Source organism: Strix uralensis, chromosome 2 (genome assembly GCF_047716275.1).
Source record: "Strix uralensis isolate ZFMK-TIS-50842 chromosome 2, bStrUra1, whole genome shotgun sequence".
Lineage (NCBI taxonomy): Eukaryota > Metazoa > Chordata > Aves > Strigiformes > Strigidae > Strix > Strix uralensis.
This window is the reverse complement of record NC_133973.1, coordinates 131816599-131834820: the sequence shown is the minus strand read 5'-3', so window position 1 is coordinate 131834820 and position 18222 is coordinate 131816599. Positions and strand designations below refer to the sequence as shown.

At 42.3% G+C, this 18222-nt stretch overlaps 2 protein-coding genes across 13 annotated transcripts in view; one reads left to right on the top strand and one right to left on the bottom strand.

The window, feature by feature from the left end:
* Window positions 1-210: 210 nt before the first annotated feature.
* LOC141939831 (transmembrane protein 126A-like) lies at window positions 211-8598 on the bottom strand. Of its 3 annotated transcripts, none has more exons than XM_074860375.1 (6): window positions 8487-8598; window positions 7929-8112; window positions 5931-6055; window positions 1773-1966; window positions 1084-1198; window positions 211-475 (listed from the first exon to the last, which is right to left on the bottom strand). In XM_074860375.1, the coding sequence occupies exons 3-6, from the start codon at window positions 6044-6046 to the stop codon at window positions 271-273; spliced, it is 630 nt and encodes a 209-aa protein (XP_074716476.1). In that variant the 5' UTR covers window positions 6047-6055; window positions 7929-8112; window positions 8487-8598; the 3' UTR covers window positions 211-270. The 3 variants fall into 3 exon arrangements, with proteins under 3 accessions (XP_074716476.1, XP_074716477.1, XP_074716478.1); XM_074860376.1 differs by lacking the exon at window positions 8487-8598 and adding an exon at window positions 8363-8449; XM_074860377.1 differs by lacking the exon at window positions 8487-8598 and adding an exon at window positions 8406-8423.
* Window positions 8599-8631: 33 nt separating this feature from the next.
* DLG2 (discs large MAGUK scaffold protein 2) overlaps window positions 8632-18222 on the top strand; it is a 1055297-nt gene continuing 1045706 nt past the window's right edge. For 2 of the 10 annotated variants that reach the window (XM_074860350.1, XM_074860345.1), the window contains exons 1-2: window positions 8632-8840; window positions 9551-10619. In XM_074860350.1, coding sequence (XP_074716451.1) covers window positions 10601-10619 — 19 coding nt within the window. In that variant the 5' untranslated portion in view covers window positions 8632-8840; window positions 9551-10600. Of the gene's footprint in view, window positions 8841-9550; window positions 10620-13978; window positions 16000-18222 lie in introns of all 10 variants that reach the window. The other 8 variants (XM_074860354.1, XM_074860347.1, XM_074860343.1 and 5 more) reach the window with 7 other exon arrangements.

Below are 18222 nucleotides of genomic sequence, written 5' to 3'. Positions count from 1 at the left end.
CCTTAGAGCTGAACACTAAGCAGGCAATATAAATGCTCTTTTAAAATCCCATTTCCAAAGAAAAACATCTGTCCTTACAAAGCTGTTATTCAGCTGTATACGCTAAGCTGGACATAATGAAAAATTTAACTTGCATTTAAGTTCAGAACTGAAAAGAATGCCAGTGCAAAGTCTTAACTTTGTTTTTCTATTAAAAAAAAGACAGCGAGCAACAACTTATTTCTTTTATTATGTTTACTTATCCAAGGCAATTGAAAAAGTTGCTTAACTTCATGCTTGTAACTCTTCAGTATCTCTGCTAGTGTTCATCTGCTGCAGTATTTTGACATATATTCCGTGATGTTTAGTGGCAAGATATAATCCAGTTAGAACTTGTACAAGTACAGCCCAACTCATCTTTCTAAAGACAGGCTGAGAAACTGAGAGCCAGAAGCGTAATAGATTTTCTTTCCCAGGCAAGGGAGATGAAGAATACCTAAACAACACAAACACCGGTAGAAACTTACTTTTTTTTTTGGTTTTGTTTTTCATCCAATTTAAGCATCAAGGTTGAACATTAAAGTCATTAAAAATATTTAGGTAGATATTCATTGTCACCTTCCTCTCCTAAGTTAAATTCACCTGGTGGTACTGAGTTCTCAGGATAAATCCTGACCACGTACTGACATCTCGCCATCCCCTCACCATGCTCTGACCCAACCCCAGAATTACACCTGCCAGGATCAGCAAGGTCTCTCGGCCACGGAGCCAAAGGGCACCAAGCAGCAACCTTCACCGCTTGGCAGGACGGCAGCCACAATTTCACACACCCAGGCACATCGTGGGCAGCTTGTAAGGCTCCAGCTAAAGACAATTGCTTTACAGCGTATCAGTTTGCAGATCTTGTTTCACCTTGGAGGCTCAGTGTAGCTCTTACGAACTTGGCCTTGTAATGAGATGACCTTATTGTAAATCCCCTTCCATGTACTAAAAGCCTACAAGAAGATAGGCGTGCATAGGCTAAAAATCCACAGAACTTAAACTTCAGAACTGAAGATTTGACCAACAAACACATTTCTCTTACTGCAGGTTAGTAAGACGTACCTGGCTGCAAGGCTTGCGCTCAGGGGGAGAGCCAGGAAAACAGGATAGAGACCACCCACAACAGCCCCTACTAATCCTCCTCTGACCACAGCACAGACCTCGCAGTTCAGCTGACCTGCACGACAAACAAAATGTTTCACTGGCAATATCCACATCGCTCCAACATAACAATTTAGAAGCTGCATGCAACATGGAAACAGGCGCTCGACACAAACCAAGTTGTGCAGGTATGCAAGAAATTTTGAAAGAAGGACTCTTCCTTTTGCAAAAAAAAAAAAAAACCAAAAACCACCCAAAACCCACTCTCATTCCAACCCATGAAGAATTTATCACTCCAAAGTTTACCTTCAAATGAAATAATACAGACAGGGGAAACTGAACTGCTTTGTTGCAGTCACTTTTACATGACTTTGAATGAAAAATGCTAAAAATCAGTGATGCATAGCATAATTTTTTTTATAAACATATATAGATATACATATGTATCTCCCTTCCCACTCAACTTCAAGTACTCACTGCTGCACAATGCATGAAATAATCTGTTTTTCAAACCCTGCTCTACAAACTGAGGTTTTTCAAGAACAGTTCAAGACCACTGTTCTGCAGAGAGGAAAAGCTCCTCTAGTGTTGTTACACTGTGTACAGAAAGCAAAGCCCTTTCAAAAACAAGGAATAATGAGTTTTTTTACCTGAAAATAAAGGCTCACGCACAAAAACCTCATAAACTGCTGCTGTTGAAAGGAATGGAATAACAGCCATTGGCAGAGCTGACACTATGAAAGCCCTTCTGACATGCAGGATGTTCCTGAAGAAGTTATTTGCTGCTAAGCCACATATGCTTGCATTTGCTGCAAGGAAGTAGGATCCATGATTACAAAGGTTCCTGTGAAAGAAGGAAAGTTGGTTCAGTAATTGAGAACTGGAAAGAAGTTTGGTTTACTCAGTGCTACAATTCACTGCTGAATATCCTACAATAAGAGGTAAGAGATGTAAATCTCTCACTGGCGCAAACTGGAGAGTAACTACTTTCAAAAGCAACCAGTACAGCATTGCTGAGTTTACATACACCTCAAGAAAGAAGTGGCAGAAAGGCTGAGAAGCCTTTTCTACATTTTTTTTTTTTTTTATTATGGCTAATGGAAACTTCATGGAATTTGCTCTCCTAATCAGCATGTTTCTAAGGAGAACGTTTTCTCAAAAGAAATTGAAAATAAATAGATAGAGGAGCTAGCTGTGATTATAATCAACCTTGTTTCTATCCTGCTTACCCAGTAGTATAGATTTAGTTTCAAACTAAGCGCTTACAGGGCAGATCAGGCGGGACAGCTATGGCCACTGAGACCTCGCAATAAGGATCTCAGCAGCTGCTGGCAGATCACTGCAGCAATCCCGCAGGCTGAAGGGCTGTAAGCCTTCCTTGCGTGCATTGAACACGTGAAGTTCAGGTCACAGAATCACAGAATCATTCAGGTTGGAAAAGACCCTTGGGATCATCGAGTTCAACCATCAGCCCTACTCTACAAAGTTCTCCCCTACACCATATCCCCCAGCATCTCATCCAAACGATCCTTAAACACATCCAGGGATGGTGACTCCACCCCCTCCCTGGGCAGCCTATTCCACTGTCTGACCACTCTTTCTGTGAAAATTTTTTTCCTGATGTCCAGTCTGAACCTCCCCTGTTGGAGTTTAAAACCATTCCCTCTTGTTCTGTCACTAATCACCTGTGAGAAGAGACCAGTACCAACCTCTCTACAATGTCCTTTCAGGTAGTTGTGGAGAATGATGAGGTCTCCCCTCAGCCTTCTCTTCCTCAAACTGAACAGTCCCAGCTCCTTCAATCTCTCCTCACAGGATTAGTTCTCCAGGCCCTTCACCAGCTTCGTTGCCCTCCTCTGCACTCGCTCCAGCACCTTGAGATCTCTCTCATACTGAGGTGCCCCTTGCTAGGAGGTCACACTAGTTAAAGGCTGCAGAAGTCCAACATACTGGTTTACAGAACTATTTTTCCCTTGATAACAGAGGGACTGGATTCTGTTATCTACCATGTTTTTAAAATAACGGTTTACAGCAGCTACTCCTGTTGCAATCTGTAATATGGTGAAAGCAGAATAGAACAAATTCTGGTCCAAGATAGTCAGCATTTAATATCTTGACAAACAGTTCCCATCTGAGCACATTCCACCACAGCAGGTAACACAAGACAGGGAATGGAAAAGTGTGCCAATTTTACGAGCCTGATGAGCAATCTGTGAGTTATTTTGACTCACAGGAGGAAGTTGTGCATTATCTTTAGCATTATACCTGGCACAGACAGTTGATTAGCGGAAACAACCCTTTGCTTTAGGTTTCCACAAATCTAAAATTCCCCAAAAGACAACTGTTACCTGGCAAAGCAATTAACTGGAAGGCACTCTGATTCTGAGGCCGTGCCAGTATTATTATGTTAAAAGTGTATTTTTAAAACGCGTCAGAAGTTGGATTTACCACTAAAGCCTCAAAGAAAATAAAATGCTTGATGGGTCACAAAATTTATGCTAGGCCAAATGTCATATTTATTTTCAAAATTATCAAATGGTGACAATCTCTAAACCATTAGCAATTAAAATACATGATTTTTTTAAATCCACCTCTTTAAACTCTTCCACATTTTAATGCTTAGAGTAACATTAAGCACTGACAAACCATACAAAAAAGGCTTCAGAGATGTAGGTACTAATTCTGCAAAACCTTGTCCTGGTTTAGCCAGGATAGGGTTAAGTTTCCCCAGCAGTGGGGGGAAGCTCTAGCCAGGTTATTCATATATCATGCTGATGTCACATCCTGGCGCGAGCGCAGGAAGAATCGGTGATCGAGTGGGTTGGCGCAGCCGGTTCTCTCTTTGCTGTATCGGTATATACTTTGCTCTGTTCATTGTTATCACTGTTATTGTTATTGTTTGTTGTGTTGCTGTTGCACTGCTGTATTAAACCTTTCCTTATCTCAGTCTCGGGGCTTTGTATTTCACTCCCTTTGTGGGGGAGGGGCAGCGGGCAGCGGCCGCGTGGTCTCAGACCCCGGCAGGAGCTAAACCATCACAAACCTAAAATATTAAAAACATCTGACATCTGTGACACCAACTATTTCTCATTTTAAATAGGAAAATACTTTCCTCTCGGTACATACCAAGTTTTCAAACATGAAAATAAGCTACTAACAATTCAATTCTGATGCTATACAGCAAAAGTACTTGACCAGTCAGATCTCTCTTGCCCTCATTTAGGAGACCTGTTTCTTTTTTAGTGTTTTTAAAGAGTAAGGGACCTATTTGCTTTTCAAATCACCATTTTTCCAATACTGGGTGTCATTCACAGAAATGTCCCCAGAGTACAGATTCTGCAAACCAACCATTTCATCCTGTTGGTATGTTTAAAATCACAGGCAGTGAAATGCCTGTGTGCACATACACACGTGTAGAGGACCAAGATTAATATTTAGCAGTGCATTTGCAAATCCAAAATAGAGCACATTAACGTACCCAGGACCAGCAGAAGCTACTCTGGCTTATGGATGTACTGCTACACTGCATGAAAGGAAAAAACCTGAAGGATGGAATGGTTGGGTTTTTGGTTTTGGCTTTTTGGGGTTTTTTTTGGTGGGAGGTTGTTGTCTTTGGGAAGGGAGGGTCGTTTGTTTGTTTTTTAACACTAGTTCCCTAGTGTTAAAAACAAGAACTTTGGTGAGCAGGAACTCTCTCAATCTGACTGCAGGATGCTTCCCCTTCCCTTCCAGTCATTACTGACCTCCCCTCTGGACATACAAACTTTAAATTCTGCCCAGGCAGTTTCAAATAAAGGCGCACACCCTGGCAGCTATTTCCTCCCAAGGCCCAGCAGTCCCTAGGTGCCACAGTTTCCATCGAGACATTACCACACCACCACTGAGGCATCTGCCTCGCTCTTGGCAACTCAGCTCTTCTGGGGAAGGAGAAGTCTTGTAAATTGAACGTGAGCACAGCAGATCCTACACAAAGCTGCACCACTGACTGTAACAGAAGGGATAAAGTCTTGGTATTTTTCCTTCTCACCAGTGCGGGGAGGCCCTGTGTTACTACCAGCAGTTTCTTTAGCCAGCAATTTAGTCCTATTAAAAATAAATAAATAAAACAAGCTTCTGATCACTGTCGATGATACATATGCAAACGGCTTCTTACAGAACCAGCTCAGGTCCAGTAAGGTTTTGCAGTGAAATGCAGTATCACAAACCAGAGAAAGGTTGTTTCTGAGGCCCAGAAGGCATTTAGCTGGTTTTCTGCCACATGGAACCCTGCTGGTGAGCCTGCACAACTCTGGCTGACTCGTCCACCACCACCACCTGGATACCTCAAGTCTCACCTTCCTGAAACCGGGAACAGTGCAGAATGAAATGGAGAAACTAGCAGGCTGATGCTCACTCAGTTCTGTCCCCAGGCCAGCCCTGTGGGACACAAGATGACTCCTGAAGAATCACAAGAGTATCTGCCTTATGCTCTCCAAAATTTCAGTTTCCTAGAAAATTTATTAGCTCTAGCACAGAACTGTGTGAATGCTCCGAGCCAGCCAGGGCTGATCAGCCTTCCCAGAACCTTAAGCACCGGGGAGCACATGCCAGAAACCAGCTGAGCAGGACCAGAACTAACAGTGAACTAACCATATTTAAAAAACACACAAAACAAGTTTTCTGTTCTGGACAATAATAAGCATCTTCACAATTAAATATTTTTGTAACTGCAAGGAAGATCTGCAATACAGGAGTAAGGGAAAAGAAAAGCCTTCAAAAGACTTGAAATGTTTGATGCACTTATCTTAATTTATTTTACCAGCACTTACTGATCTGCTTTAGGAAGCTCATTGAGTATCTTTTGTATGACTTCCATCTGCTTAAATCTCTCCAAATATAGTCTTTGCTGCGGAGAATATGGTTCAAGAAACTCTCTTCCTGTCATCTTGAAGTCCTGGATCATAAGGAACAAACAAACAAATGTAATCAAAATTACACAGCCCCAGTATGTATCAAATAAACATTTAGACTCTCTTGGCACTATGCAGTCACAAATGCATTTCCTATTTTTCATGGCAGAGTTTTCAGATGGAAAGGGCACAACGCAGCTACAGAAGTCTGTGATATTTATGACTACATGAACCCTAACAAACTGCTTGATTTAGTGATGTTGCAGCTGTGGTTTGACAATTGCTCTAAGCCAAATTAAGTACTCGCTGTGATGAAAATGGACCGTCTCACACTCCAGACACTCCTGCCCGAGGACCTCCAACCTTGGGGCCATACAACAGCCTGGATCAGGAAACACAGATGAAAGCTGCTCAGAGGAACAACAGGAAGCATAGTTGTTTTTTCCAGCTGGATCACCTTCTAACACAATGATCCCTACTACCAGCAGCATAAGAGAAGACACTAACTCTTGTTAGTAACCGTGTTTGGCAATACTTCACGTTTAAATTGACTTCACTGTCAAACAGAACTACAAGGAAAAAAACACAAATAAACCCATACTTTGTAAAGATTTAAAGAAATCATGAAGATATTTACTCTGCTTTTTATTCCACACCTAAGGATGCTATTTATCGGTATTCTTAGCCAGAGACATATAAAGTCAGAAAGCATACAGTTGTTTACATGGCCAGGTTTTGGTACCAGGGGGCTACAGGGGTGGCTCCTGAGAGAAGCTGCTAGAAGATTCTCCTATATCTGATAGAGCCAATGCCAGCCGGCTCCAAGATGGACCCACCGCTGGCCAAGGCCGAGACCATCAGTGACAGCAGTAGCACCTCTAGGATAACACATTAAAGAAGGGGGAAAAAATGCTGCACAACAGCAGCCAAAGAGAGGAGTGAGAATATGTGAGAGGAACAACTCTGCAGCCACCCAGGTCAGTGAAGAAGGAGGGGGAGGAGATGCTCCAGGCCCCAGAGCAGAGATTCCCCTGCAGCCCGTGGTGCAGCCCATGGTGAGGCAGCTGTGCCCTGCACCCATGGAGGTCCATGGTGGAGTAGAGACCCACCTGCAGCCCGGGAAGGACCCCACACTGGAGCAGGTGGGTGCCCAAAGGAGGCTGTGACCCCGTGCCTGCTGCAGCAGGCTCCTGGCAGAACCTGTGGCCCCATGGAGAGATGACCCCACGCTGGAGCAGGTTTGCTGGCAGGACTTGTGACTCCATGGGGGACCCACGCTGGAGCAGCCTGTTCCTGAAGGACTGCACCCCGTGGGAGGGACCCACGCTGGAGCAGTTCATGAAGAGCTGCAGCCCATGGGAAGGATTCATGTTGGAGAAGTTCATGGAGGACTGTCTGCTGTGGGAGGGACCCCACACTGGAACAGCAGAAGAGTGTGAGGAGGAAGGAGCAGCAGAGACAATGTGTGATGAACTGACCTCAACCCCCATTCCCAATCCCCTTGCGCCACTTGCGGGGAGGAGGTAGAGGAATCAGGAGCAAAGAGCTAGGGAAGAAGGGAAGGGTGGCAGGAAGGTGTTTTTAAGATTTGATTTTATTTCTCATTACCCTACTCTGATTTGATTGCCAATAATTAATTTCCCCAAGTCAAGTGTGTTTTGCCCGTGACGGTAATTCATGGGTGATTGATCTCCCTGTCCTTATCTCAGCACATGAGCTTTCCATCACATCTTCTCCCCCTGTCCTGTTGATGGAGGGGGAGAGAAAGGGCAGCTTGTTGGGTAGCTGGCAGCCAGCCAAGGTCAACCCACCACCACAGTTTTTGTTTAAACCTGGTATTTAGTCATCCAAATGCTCTTTCTAGATGTTTCTCCCCAGAGGACAGTTTCCCAGACTTACTTTCCTAGTCATACTTACCTCAAGTTTCTTTCACAAGTCTACAGCCTATCTATTGGACTGTGCTTGTTTTGATTCCAGCCTGGCGGGGTGCAGGAGCAGCAGAAGCAGGGAGAAGCAGCAGAACCTCACCAGGGATCAGCGGGGCCGGTGCCAGCCCTGAGGTCTCTCGATTCCGCTCCGTCTAGGAGGAGGCTCTTCAAACCTGTTTTTTAGGTAAACCGCTGCCATTACCTCACGGAGCTGCCATTACCCACTGACGTACAAACGACCCTCCCTGTCCCCTTGCACGCAGCCGTAAGGCAGCTGGAGGTCCCCAGGCCCCTCCGGGGCCCGGTTCGGGACAGACGCCCTTACGCCGGGAGGCTGCGGACACCCCCCAGGCTTTAAACCCCACCGAAAGCCGTTAGCAGCCGCCGTTAACCCCCTCGGCGCTGCCCCCGCACCGCGCTCACCCTCACGGCCTTCCCGCCGGGGCCAAGCTCCAACCTGCCCGACCTTGAGCTGTCCCCGCCAGACACCGCCCCGCCGGCAGCTCGCCCGCCCCCATTCCATTCCCACCCCCACTCCCGCCCTTACCGAGCCGGTCCCGCCAAGAAGGCCCCGCCGCCTATAACATGGCTCCTCCCACCTCACGCCCCCCTTGTGGGCGCCGCCATCTTACCCACTCACATGACCTAGGGCTTCAGAGGAGCCCTTTGATTGGGCGTTCTCCGGGGCCCAGCATGGCGGCTTCCGATTGGCTGCCAGCCGGCGGGCGGGGGGTCAGCGCCCGGCCCGGTGCTCGTTGCTAGGGGCGGCGGATGGCGGCGGCGGCGGCGGCTCCTCCATGGAGACGGGGCTGAGCGGGGATCCTGCAGCCGGCGGCCGGGACGCGGGGACTCCCCCTAGCGGAGCGAGGAGCCTTCGATGGGGGGAGGCCCCGTCCTCGGGGTAACCCGCTGACCCCCTCCCCTCACCCAGGCCTCAGCACCCCGCACTGGGCGCTGCCTGCGGCCCCCTCCCCTCAGCCCTGCGCCCCTTCTCGCTTTCCCCCCTCAGCCCCTACATCGCCCGCTCCCCTCCCGCCTTGTCGCCCCCTTCCCTCTCCACCAGCTCCTTTGTGCTCCCCGTCCTGTCCCCATCTAGCCCCCCTCGCCCCGCTTGCGTCTCGCTTCGCCCCACCCTCATCCCCTCCCTCATCCCTTCAGCTCCTGCCTCTTGCCTGTACCTCAGCAACCCGGGGGAAATCGTCCTCTTCCTTAAACCTAGCTCGGCTCTTCCAGTTCACCTGCACCCCATCCCAGTCCTCCACCGACCAAGGCAGCCCTCTCTGCCTTGTACCCCTTCAGAAAGCATCAGACGGTCCCCTCGTGGACCGGGAGAAGCGAGGGGGGAGGTGACAGTCCCTGCTTGGAGGGAAGCGGGGACAGACAGATCCCAGTTGTGAACATTAAAGAGCAAAACAGAGCCGCCCCCTTCACAAATACAGTTTCCATCTCCTAAAGAAGACGATGCAAAGCAAAGCCCTGTCATGTGCATCAGAGCTCCTCATGCGGGGAAGGGAAGCGTTTGGAGCTTGTCCATCTCTTTCATACTTTTTCTTAACGAGCTAGATGAGGAAAATCTACCCCGTTTCTGTTTCTCTCTTTTTGTTTTTCCAGAAAAAGGGAGAGAGAGAGGCTCATATTGAAGCCAACCAGCTGCGCTTCTGAGTGGGGAAACTCTGGACTGATCTCATGGCTTGCTTTTGATTTCATTAATACTTCATTATCTCTGAAAATGAACCTTTTGTGAAGCTCTTCTCCTAACTCTCCTTATTCCTCTTTCACGAGGTGGCTGCTGTGCAAGGGAAGAAATGGCATGAAGTAAATGACTCCAGTATAAAGCAATCTGCTTTGCCAAAGTGCCCAGTGAGCAGCACTGTCACTTTAATAATTCCAGGTCAAGGGATTGCTTTCCTCGTTTTCAATCCTCTCTTTTAATACATGGGAGGATCAGAGGGACATTAAAGACCGTAAGGCTGGGTGGCTTGCAGATAATAAAAATGAAAGTGACTGGCCAGTGACTTCCGTTGGGTAAGAGGGTGATATTTGAAGGCTGTTGTCTGGTGAGGAAAAAGGGACCTTTTCAGTCTGCTGTGTAGTCACCTAATATAGCTAGCAAAATTCGTTCAAGAAGTGAAAGAAGTTAAAGAGTCACTTTGGATTGTTTTTGTCTTCCTCCATATTTGGATTATTTGGGCATTTTTGTCCTGCAAATAATATGTTTTCGAGCATGTACAGGTGGAGTATTAAGACAGCTGCCTAGAGATGGACTGTGCCTTAATTGTACTACATAAAATCTTTTAATTTTCAAACTTTGCTGCCAGAAGAGGACTTATAATAAGGTTTTGTATTGCCAAGGAGCATTTACCCTTGTATTTTTGTAGATTCAAATATATTTTAAAGAAATTTAAAGAAATTCTCTTTAAAAAACTCAAAAATCTTCTTTTTTTCCCTTTTTTTTTCCTTATTTGTGGGAAGCATCGGAAGTCCAATACAAGAAAACAGCAAGTATTGATAGAAATGAAGACTGAAGCTACATTTCCTAACTGAACTGTAAAAGTGTTTTGCAATAGCTAGCCAGTTCCTGACCTCGCAAAGTGTTTCAGTAGCACATCGTTAATATCTTTAAATAAGTGCTTGCAACCAGATTCAGAAGTAGGAAGAAGAATGCCAGTCAAGAAGAAAGGTGGGCTATGAAGCTTCATATCTCATATTGCGTCTTCATTTTGTTAGATTGTTGATTTCTAGTACTTGCAATTTCAAATTAGAAGTGTTTTAATGGGGGGTTGAAATTGTTTTTCTTTTGAGCTGAAAATGGGAGAAAAATCTGTGCACTTACAATAATAATTTTTAAAAGTATTTTTATGCCATATTTTAAGACTTGCATGTCGAATTTGGCCTCAAATAGTCATTTTGTAAAGCTCAGCCATCAGAGATCTTGGAACAGACACCAAGAGAAAAGCTTGGCATTTAATTTTGTGAGAAGCCTCTCTTACAAACGCTAATGAATTTTAAAATCATAGGTTTAGTCTATTGTCTATTCTTTACATGTTTGGCGGATAAACATCAGCCATCAGTAGCAGCATAAATAAATAACAAAGTTTCAAGGCTAATTTTAAATAAAAGTTATGAGATTTGTGTTTTAAAGGTGATTGAACGTGGGGTTTTTTTCAAAATGTGATTTCAACTAACTGATTTTCATGCTTTAATACAATATAAAGTATTATCCTTATGAATGTAGTGTGGCACCATTTAAGAAAAGATGACCAGCCTTTTTGCGCTGTCTCTCCTAAAGTTGGTGTTTACAGCAAATATAGAAGCAGCTTTGTTAAATGTGGTTTCCATTGTTCAAAGAAGAATTAGGGAATATATGAGAGCAAATTCTTGCTCTGAAAACACTTGTAGACCTTAGGTTATTTCTGGTTCCTTTCAAATATGACACCGATTTAAAATTTTAGAATATGCTAATAAATAAATGGTATGTGAAACTTTTCTGTTTGGCTCATCTATCCAGATGTCCCTGGATCTGATATATCCCTGGATATGATGATACCAAAAGAAGGGGGAAGGAGCAAAAAGTGAATGTTACACAACCAAAATGGGAGTATAGTCGATGTGGCTGTGGATCCTTTTCCTTATAACCCTTCAGTATTAGTTATGAGTTAACAATTACTATGTAAATAATGATAAAAACACGCAGATTGCTAGAATTATTTCCATACAAAAAACAATAAAAGGGATTTTGTGTTTGTATTTTAAGGGATGACGGTGTAGAAATGAATTTTAAAAACTGAAATGCTTTAATGAATCGTATTGTCGTTCATGTAATTACTTACAATTATGTGTAGTAAAGATGGGAACGTGTATGGAGGAGTACCACCCCTTAATAATTCATCCTGCTGTGCTGGAAACATGTCACCCTGATGTACTGGTGAGGCTTGCATACTCTACCTGTTCACAGAAGGAAAATTAAGACTGCCTTTTCATATTTTAAGTCTTAATCCGGGATTAGGTGATTTACACTAAGGATGTTTCTGTGCTGGATGTTCAACTGTAATTCAGTTTCAAAATACTTGCTGCAGGATTTTTTGGGTGAAATCTTACAGGCTTCTTTGTGCAGGAAGTTAGATTGGCAATCATAGCGGTCCCTTCTGGCCTTAAAAATCTGTGGATTTCCTGTTTGTCTCAAGTCAGTCTGGATCAGTTTTAATGTACATCAAGGCTTTAACTTCTTCTTCTGTTTTATGAGGATATGTATTTTGACAATTTTACAATATAAACTCAAGAGACCCAAATATCATCCTCAAAATACTTTGTCACATCAGTCAGTGTACTGAAGTTGCCAGTGTAAATGTATTTGAGTATTAAAAGGATATTGTTAAAAATGTATTTAAGCATATAAATTGCAGGATTAAAAATGTTAGTGAACCAGCAACTTTATTATTGTTATTTTGAATTACTCAATTTGACTACTTCATGTAGTAGACTTTAACTTTCTAAATGCAATTAAAAGCATGCTGGCAACTTGAAACACGCTACCATTTTTTAAAAATTCTGCTATTGTTACAAGTAATCCCTATTATTCTCATGAATATTAGGGAGATTGAAGGGATTTTTCCCTGTTGCTTTTTTCCCCCTTTATTTGCTTTATGCTTTTGACAGCTCTTTGTGTCTTAACTAGTTTCATATTTCTGTTGATGATTTATTTTCCCTTTCTGATCTTCTGTATTTGGGAGTTCATGTCTACTGTCTTTCCCACCCATGCCATCTGTAGAAATCTTGGTGAGATACTCTCTTCTAGGCTGTGAAAAAGTATGTATTTCAATAGCAGCATTAAGGACAGGATTATCCTTCTCCCTTTCAGCACTTCTTTATGTATTGCTATTTTGGATTTGATCAAAATATTCTCCTAAAATTGGTATTGAGACCTGTAAAAACAAGTTTTAAAATATCCTGATATTTATCACTGGAAGTTGTTACCAAACGCTGCTTTCTTTGACATTGACCGGTTCTGGGTCTTTCTAAAGAACAGTGAATGCATTTTGAGAATTTGCCTTTGAAAGAGCTCTCACATCTAGTACTGGTCTTCAGATTTCATGTAGCTTTGGACCTAATTTACACTTTACTGCTTGATACGATGTCTGCCATCTTGCCTTTAAAAGTCTAGGCCTGTTTAGTCAGGAAAAAAATAGTTTGCTTAATAGTAAAAACCATATAATTTAGAGGAAGCGTTGATTTCTTATGGATGTGGAAAAAAAGGCTTGCTCCTGGTTCTGATCATGTTTGTGTCAGTATGTGATTGCCTTTGCCTGACGTGCTCGAGTGAAAGGATTTTGTTTTCTCACTTTGTTCTGGAGGGAAATAAGGCTCCACATTCCCAGGAATATTCACGGAGAGAGCATGCTTGCTGTCAGTCTCAGGGGAAAAAAAAAAAAAAAAAGCAAGGTTGGAAAGGAAGAACAAAGTACCCTGGAGGCGTTGAATGTGCTCCCTTTAGATAAGGGGTGAGACATTGTATGGATTATCGCACCACTGCTGCGTGATGAAACAAATGGCTATTCTCTTTGGCTTTTGGTTGCTCATCTTTCACTTCAGTACACTTAGAATTTTAAATCAAACCAGACATTTGATTTTAGTTACAGAATTATTTGTTGGCCAGTGGCTTTTAGAGATGATATGGGATGAACAAATTTGAGAAGTAAATAAATTAATTATTTTTGCTTAATTTTTGCTTTACTTAAATGAACTAGGATATGTTTGAATACAACTATTCATAAGAAATTTATGGAGCTTCTTGAGGAAAGCCTTGCTTCAAAGTAAAATGGTACTGCCATACAGAGGTGAAGCCAGGTTACTAAGGGAAGTCAGGTTTTTGTGTGGTTTTAGATGTCTTCTCTCCCTCCTTCCCTGAGTTACTTAGCTGACTTGATTTCTGTTAGCTGTGAGAGACTATATTTAGATCTGTAATTGCATGTATTTTGGATTCATCTACGGAATGGTTAAGAGCGTAAACTGTTACAGTAATTTCATTCATGTCTTTCACAGTGACGGAAAGAACTAATTAAATCCATGCTCCTCTGTGATGGAGACCAGATTCCAGTTTTGGAGCCCTGCTTGTGATTCACACAGAGATGGCAGGAACCCCCACATCTAGATGCCTGGCTGCACATGTGCTTCTAGACTAACCCTGTCATCGTCTTTACACATCTAGCTATGGCTAGGCAGTAAGAGATACTTAAACGCTGGGATTTATACTGCCCTCATTCCGCTTTCTGTCTCTGAGAGTGAGAGGAATTGTATCTTTAGCCAGATGAAACCTGTGGGCTGCTATTACTATCATCTTGACTCCACCTTGTAGCCAGTTTATAAAGGCATGCTCAATCTGTTTGTCATGGAATAACTTTTTTCATCATACCTCTTACATAAATGCTTTCAAGAACATGTGTTATTAAGCACATCAGTGTCAAGAATTAAAAAGTCAATCTGATCCCACGTGGACCACTTCTGTGTCGTTTAGAAGAATCTGACAGATATGCTTTATGAAATGCTAGATTTTGTAGTGGTAATGCTAACTTTGTGTGGCCGGTCTGTCGAAAGGAAGGGGTCTAGAAACAACTCGGCAGGAACTCTTAAAGCAAAGTTCATAAAGGACCAGACAAACGGGACTCCCGTTAATGCTTTGGAGTTCTTCGTGCCCTAAATCTCTTTAGAACTGGCAACTTCTTTTTAGATAACAAAATTTAAATTTAGGATCATAACATTTTGTGCTCAAAAATCTTAGTGAATATAGTTGTAGGCTCCTTACAGCTTACAGCAGGAAATCCAGCACACAGTAGAGATTTTTGTTTCCCTTTTACTTCTAATAGGTCATTGGTATTACAGGCTTTTTGTCCTTTCAGTTGCTGAATAAGTATTCTGTAATAAGTACATGGCTAAAAGGCCGCATTTTTCACTCCCAAGTTCTGTTCAACTAGCTCTCAGTTTTTGCAGCGAATTGAATGGCAGCAGTGCAAAGTTGTAGGTTATGTTTACTGACTGTGGAAAGAACAATTTTGTTTTCCAAGAGTTAAACAAACAAGTGGCAGAAAATTGCTATCTAAACTTTGCCAACTTTCACCATAAAGCTTTGATTTAAAGATGTAGCTGCTTTTATGGCAGTAATCTTTTTCCAGCCAGACATTGTTTCCTCTGTGAGAAACAATGAGGTATTTTGCACACAAAAGGACTATAGGAGCAGGCATTATGCAGAACAAGTCTTTGTAGTATAAATGCAGGCTGCAAAGCTAAGTGGGCTCTGGACTGGGAATAGAGAAATTTATATCCTTTTTCCAGCTCTACCTGTTCTGGTATTTGTCAGATGTTTAATGTAGATCCATCCCTTTTTAGTTGCCTCACCTACCTAGGGTGCCCAGCTTGTCCTGGAGGGCTGCTTTGGTCAGCAAGGAGGGATCCACCTTCAAAGGGCATTTTAACCCACCTAAGATCTGAATTGTCTTCTTGACAGTTGTCATCTTCTCTCTCCCCACAGACCGCAGAGGGAATGTAGGGTAACCACACTAACTCACTTGCCTCAGTTAGATGATGTCTCAGTCTCTCATATAAATTTTAGTGGAAAAACCATCTCCTTATCTGAGAGATTTATGAGAGCTGACGTTGTGTGTTCTATGAGTGCTATAAATTAACACTATTCATTATTTTTGTGGGGGAAAAGTGTTATAAATTATTGTACTGTTAGTCACTAGAACTGGAGGCAACCATAGTGTTGATAGAGACACAAGAGGCAGCTGTGCATCCTCTTCTCCATTCCTGTTAAGTGCATATTGCACTCAGTAGAAGTAATGGTGTCTTGCATTATAAGCATATTTTTTTCCTTCTCATCCTCTCTTCTTTCCTTCTGAATTTGTTCCAGATGGCCAAGTTAGATGTCAGAGGGTGACCATGGAGAAAAAGCTGAATTTGTAATTAGTGGCCAAATGTGATAAAAGATGATTTTGCACTCCCTGCTTCAGCAAAATGAGAAAAATCTGCCTTATGTACCAGGTTTTTGCTTCTTACAAGTATTTAAGGTCTGTTTCACTATGGTATCTTCTTGTATTTACTGTAGATTAAAATGGTGCCAAAGAACATCTTTATAAAGATTATGTTTTCCTCTTGCAACATCAATCCAGAAATAGCTAGTGAGGCTGCCTTGACCTGATGGGTGATGACAGTAGTAACCAACATACAAAATATGTGAAGAAAACATTTGCTTTTTTAATGGCTGTGGTCCAGAGAGGCTTTTGGTGGCATTAAACTCTCTCGCCAGGACAAGTTACTGCAAATGTCCTTAAGTCTGTCTTCACTTTTGGGATGAAGAGGTCAACGCTTCCTTCAAAACACATTTATCAGGGAATTCAATTATGTAGTTTCCTGGAAAGAGGGAATCTGGACAATTTATGGTTTTACAAACAAAAACCAATATTTTATGTTTTACAGTGCTCTTCTCTCCCCCGGCGGTATGGCATATATCCCATTATGCTGTAGTGGAATAACTCAAGTCACCTTCCAGTTCAGTCCTAGGCGTGCACTACATAATACTGTCTTGCAGATGGATGCCTGCTGAGCTGTTGCTTTTAACAAAAAAAACCAACCCCAAAAGCACCACAAACGAACCCCAAACCAAACTTTGCAGATCTACAGATTGGGTTGTTTAATGTCCAAAATGTAGAATTAATTCTCTGTTGTTGCCTGGAGGCATGTGTTTTGTTTATTAGCTTAGAGACTCTAGTATAACACAAAGGTTCTTAAATTAAAAATTTTAATGTGAATGTGAGAAAATGTAAGATGTGTATTTTGGTAATAAATAAAGGCAATTTAATCTCTCTTTTTTTTTTTTTTTTTTTCCCTCACTAGAAAGATGTTAGTGTTACTGAATTAGATCTGAAATTTCTTAATTCCAGTTTTCTTTCATGTGATGTAATACTTTTGTATGAGTTTGGAAGTTATTTATTCCTGAACAGACATCTTTTTGTTAGCTTTCTGTCTCATTCCAATTTTCACATTTATGTTAATTTTGATGTTGAAAGTTCTCTTAAAGCAAAAAAAAAAAAAAAAAAAGAGGCAGCTGTATTAAGTGTGTAACTCATGGTTTTGACTCTTGCAACTATACATCAAGTTCCACTAGTTTTGTGCATTACATACAATTAGATTGTAAGCTCTTCAAAGCAGGGCTCTTTAATAATTTTACACTGTTACGATGTCAATTTACATTTATTCTGCTGCATAAATGAGAGATTATCATTCGGTGCTACATCATTTTGGGGGTTTGTGGCTTCATTTTTCATTCTGTCTTCATATTTGCATTGTTGATTTAAGAAATTCAGGTGAAGATATTTATATTTGCAGAGTTTCTGTAGTTTTAGGAGTCTCAGGGCACCAGAATCTGCTTGCTCTAGTGTCTGAGACACGAACAGCCTGTGTAGCGAGGTCACAAAATTTGAGAAAGGATCACTAATGAGCAGGCCCCACATTACCTTCAATGTGTTTGGGAAAAAAAAGCTCACTGAAAAAAAAGGAAAGGCCCCGGTGGGATAAGCAGCTGATATCAGCAGCTGGTAAAGCCCTTCTGTGGTCCCTGAAAAGAAGTGATGTAGTGGGAAGGATCCAGGTCCCAAAGTGAGCCACTAATGATGAAGAAATAAGTGGACTTTTCCTTACTATGGTAAAGCGATGCATAAACAGATTATACACTAAATACTAAGGTTTTTTTCAAGATTTAATTGTAGTTTACAGGAAGGGGTAAATAGAGGAGGGATATCTGTGGGACTGCAGGGGTCAGATACTCCCATCTGAGGGCACTAAGGAGGAATGCAGCTTGGTTTTCAAGCAGAAATGCTGGAGAAAAGTTTGTGATTTTATGCTGAGCCAGTCACTAACTGATCTTTATATAGTTGTCCTATTCATTGGGTAAGTACAGTTAGTCACATTTAGAGGAATATATTTTAAAAATACAAAAGGTAGCAGTTCAACAAAACAGATGTGTGGTTACATGTTGTAAAATCAAGTGTGAAGATGTTTAGACAGCAAACTGCAGCTGATCATCATTGATAACTGAAACTTTTCTTAAGGAGCAGTTTTCCCTATAGTAAATTAGATAAAAAGTCTGTTTCTTAACAAACAAGCAAAAAAAGAAACCAAGCACTCTTACTATCATCGCTTCCCTGGTCATTTGTGTGTGGTTGTGGTGGTTTATAAAGCTGATGCTACTTCTGTCCAGCTTCATCCACCGGTGTTCTGTGGCATTACTGGTT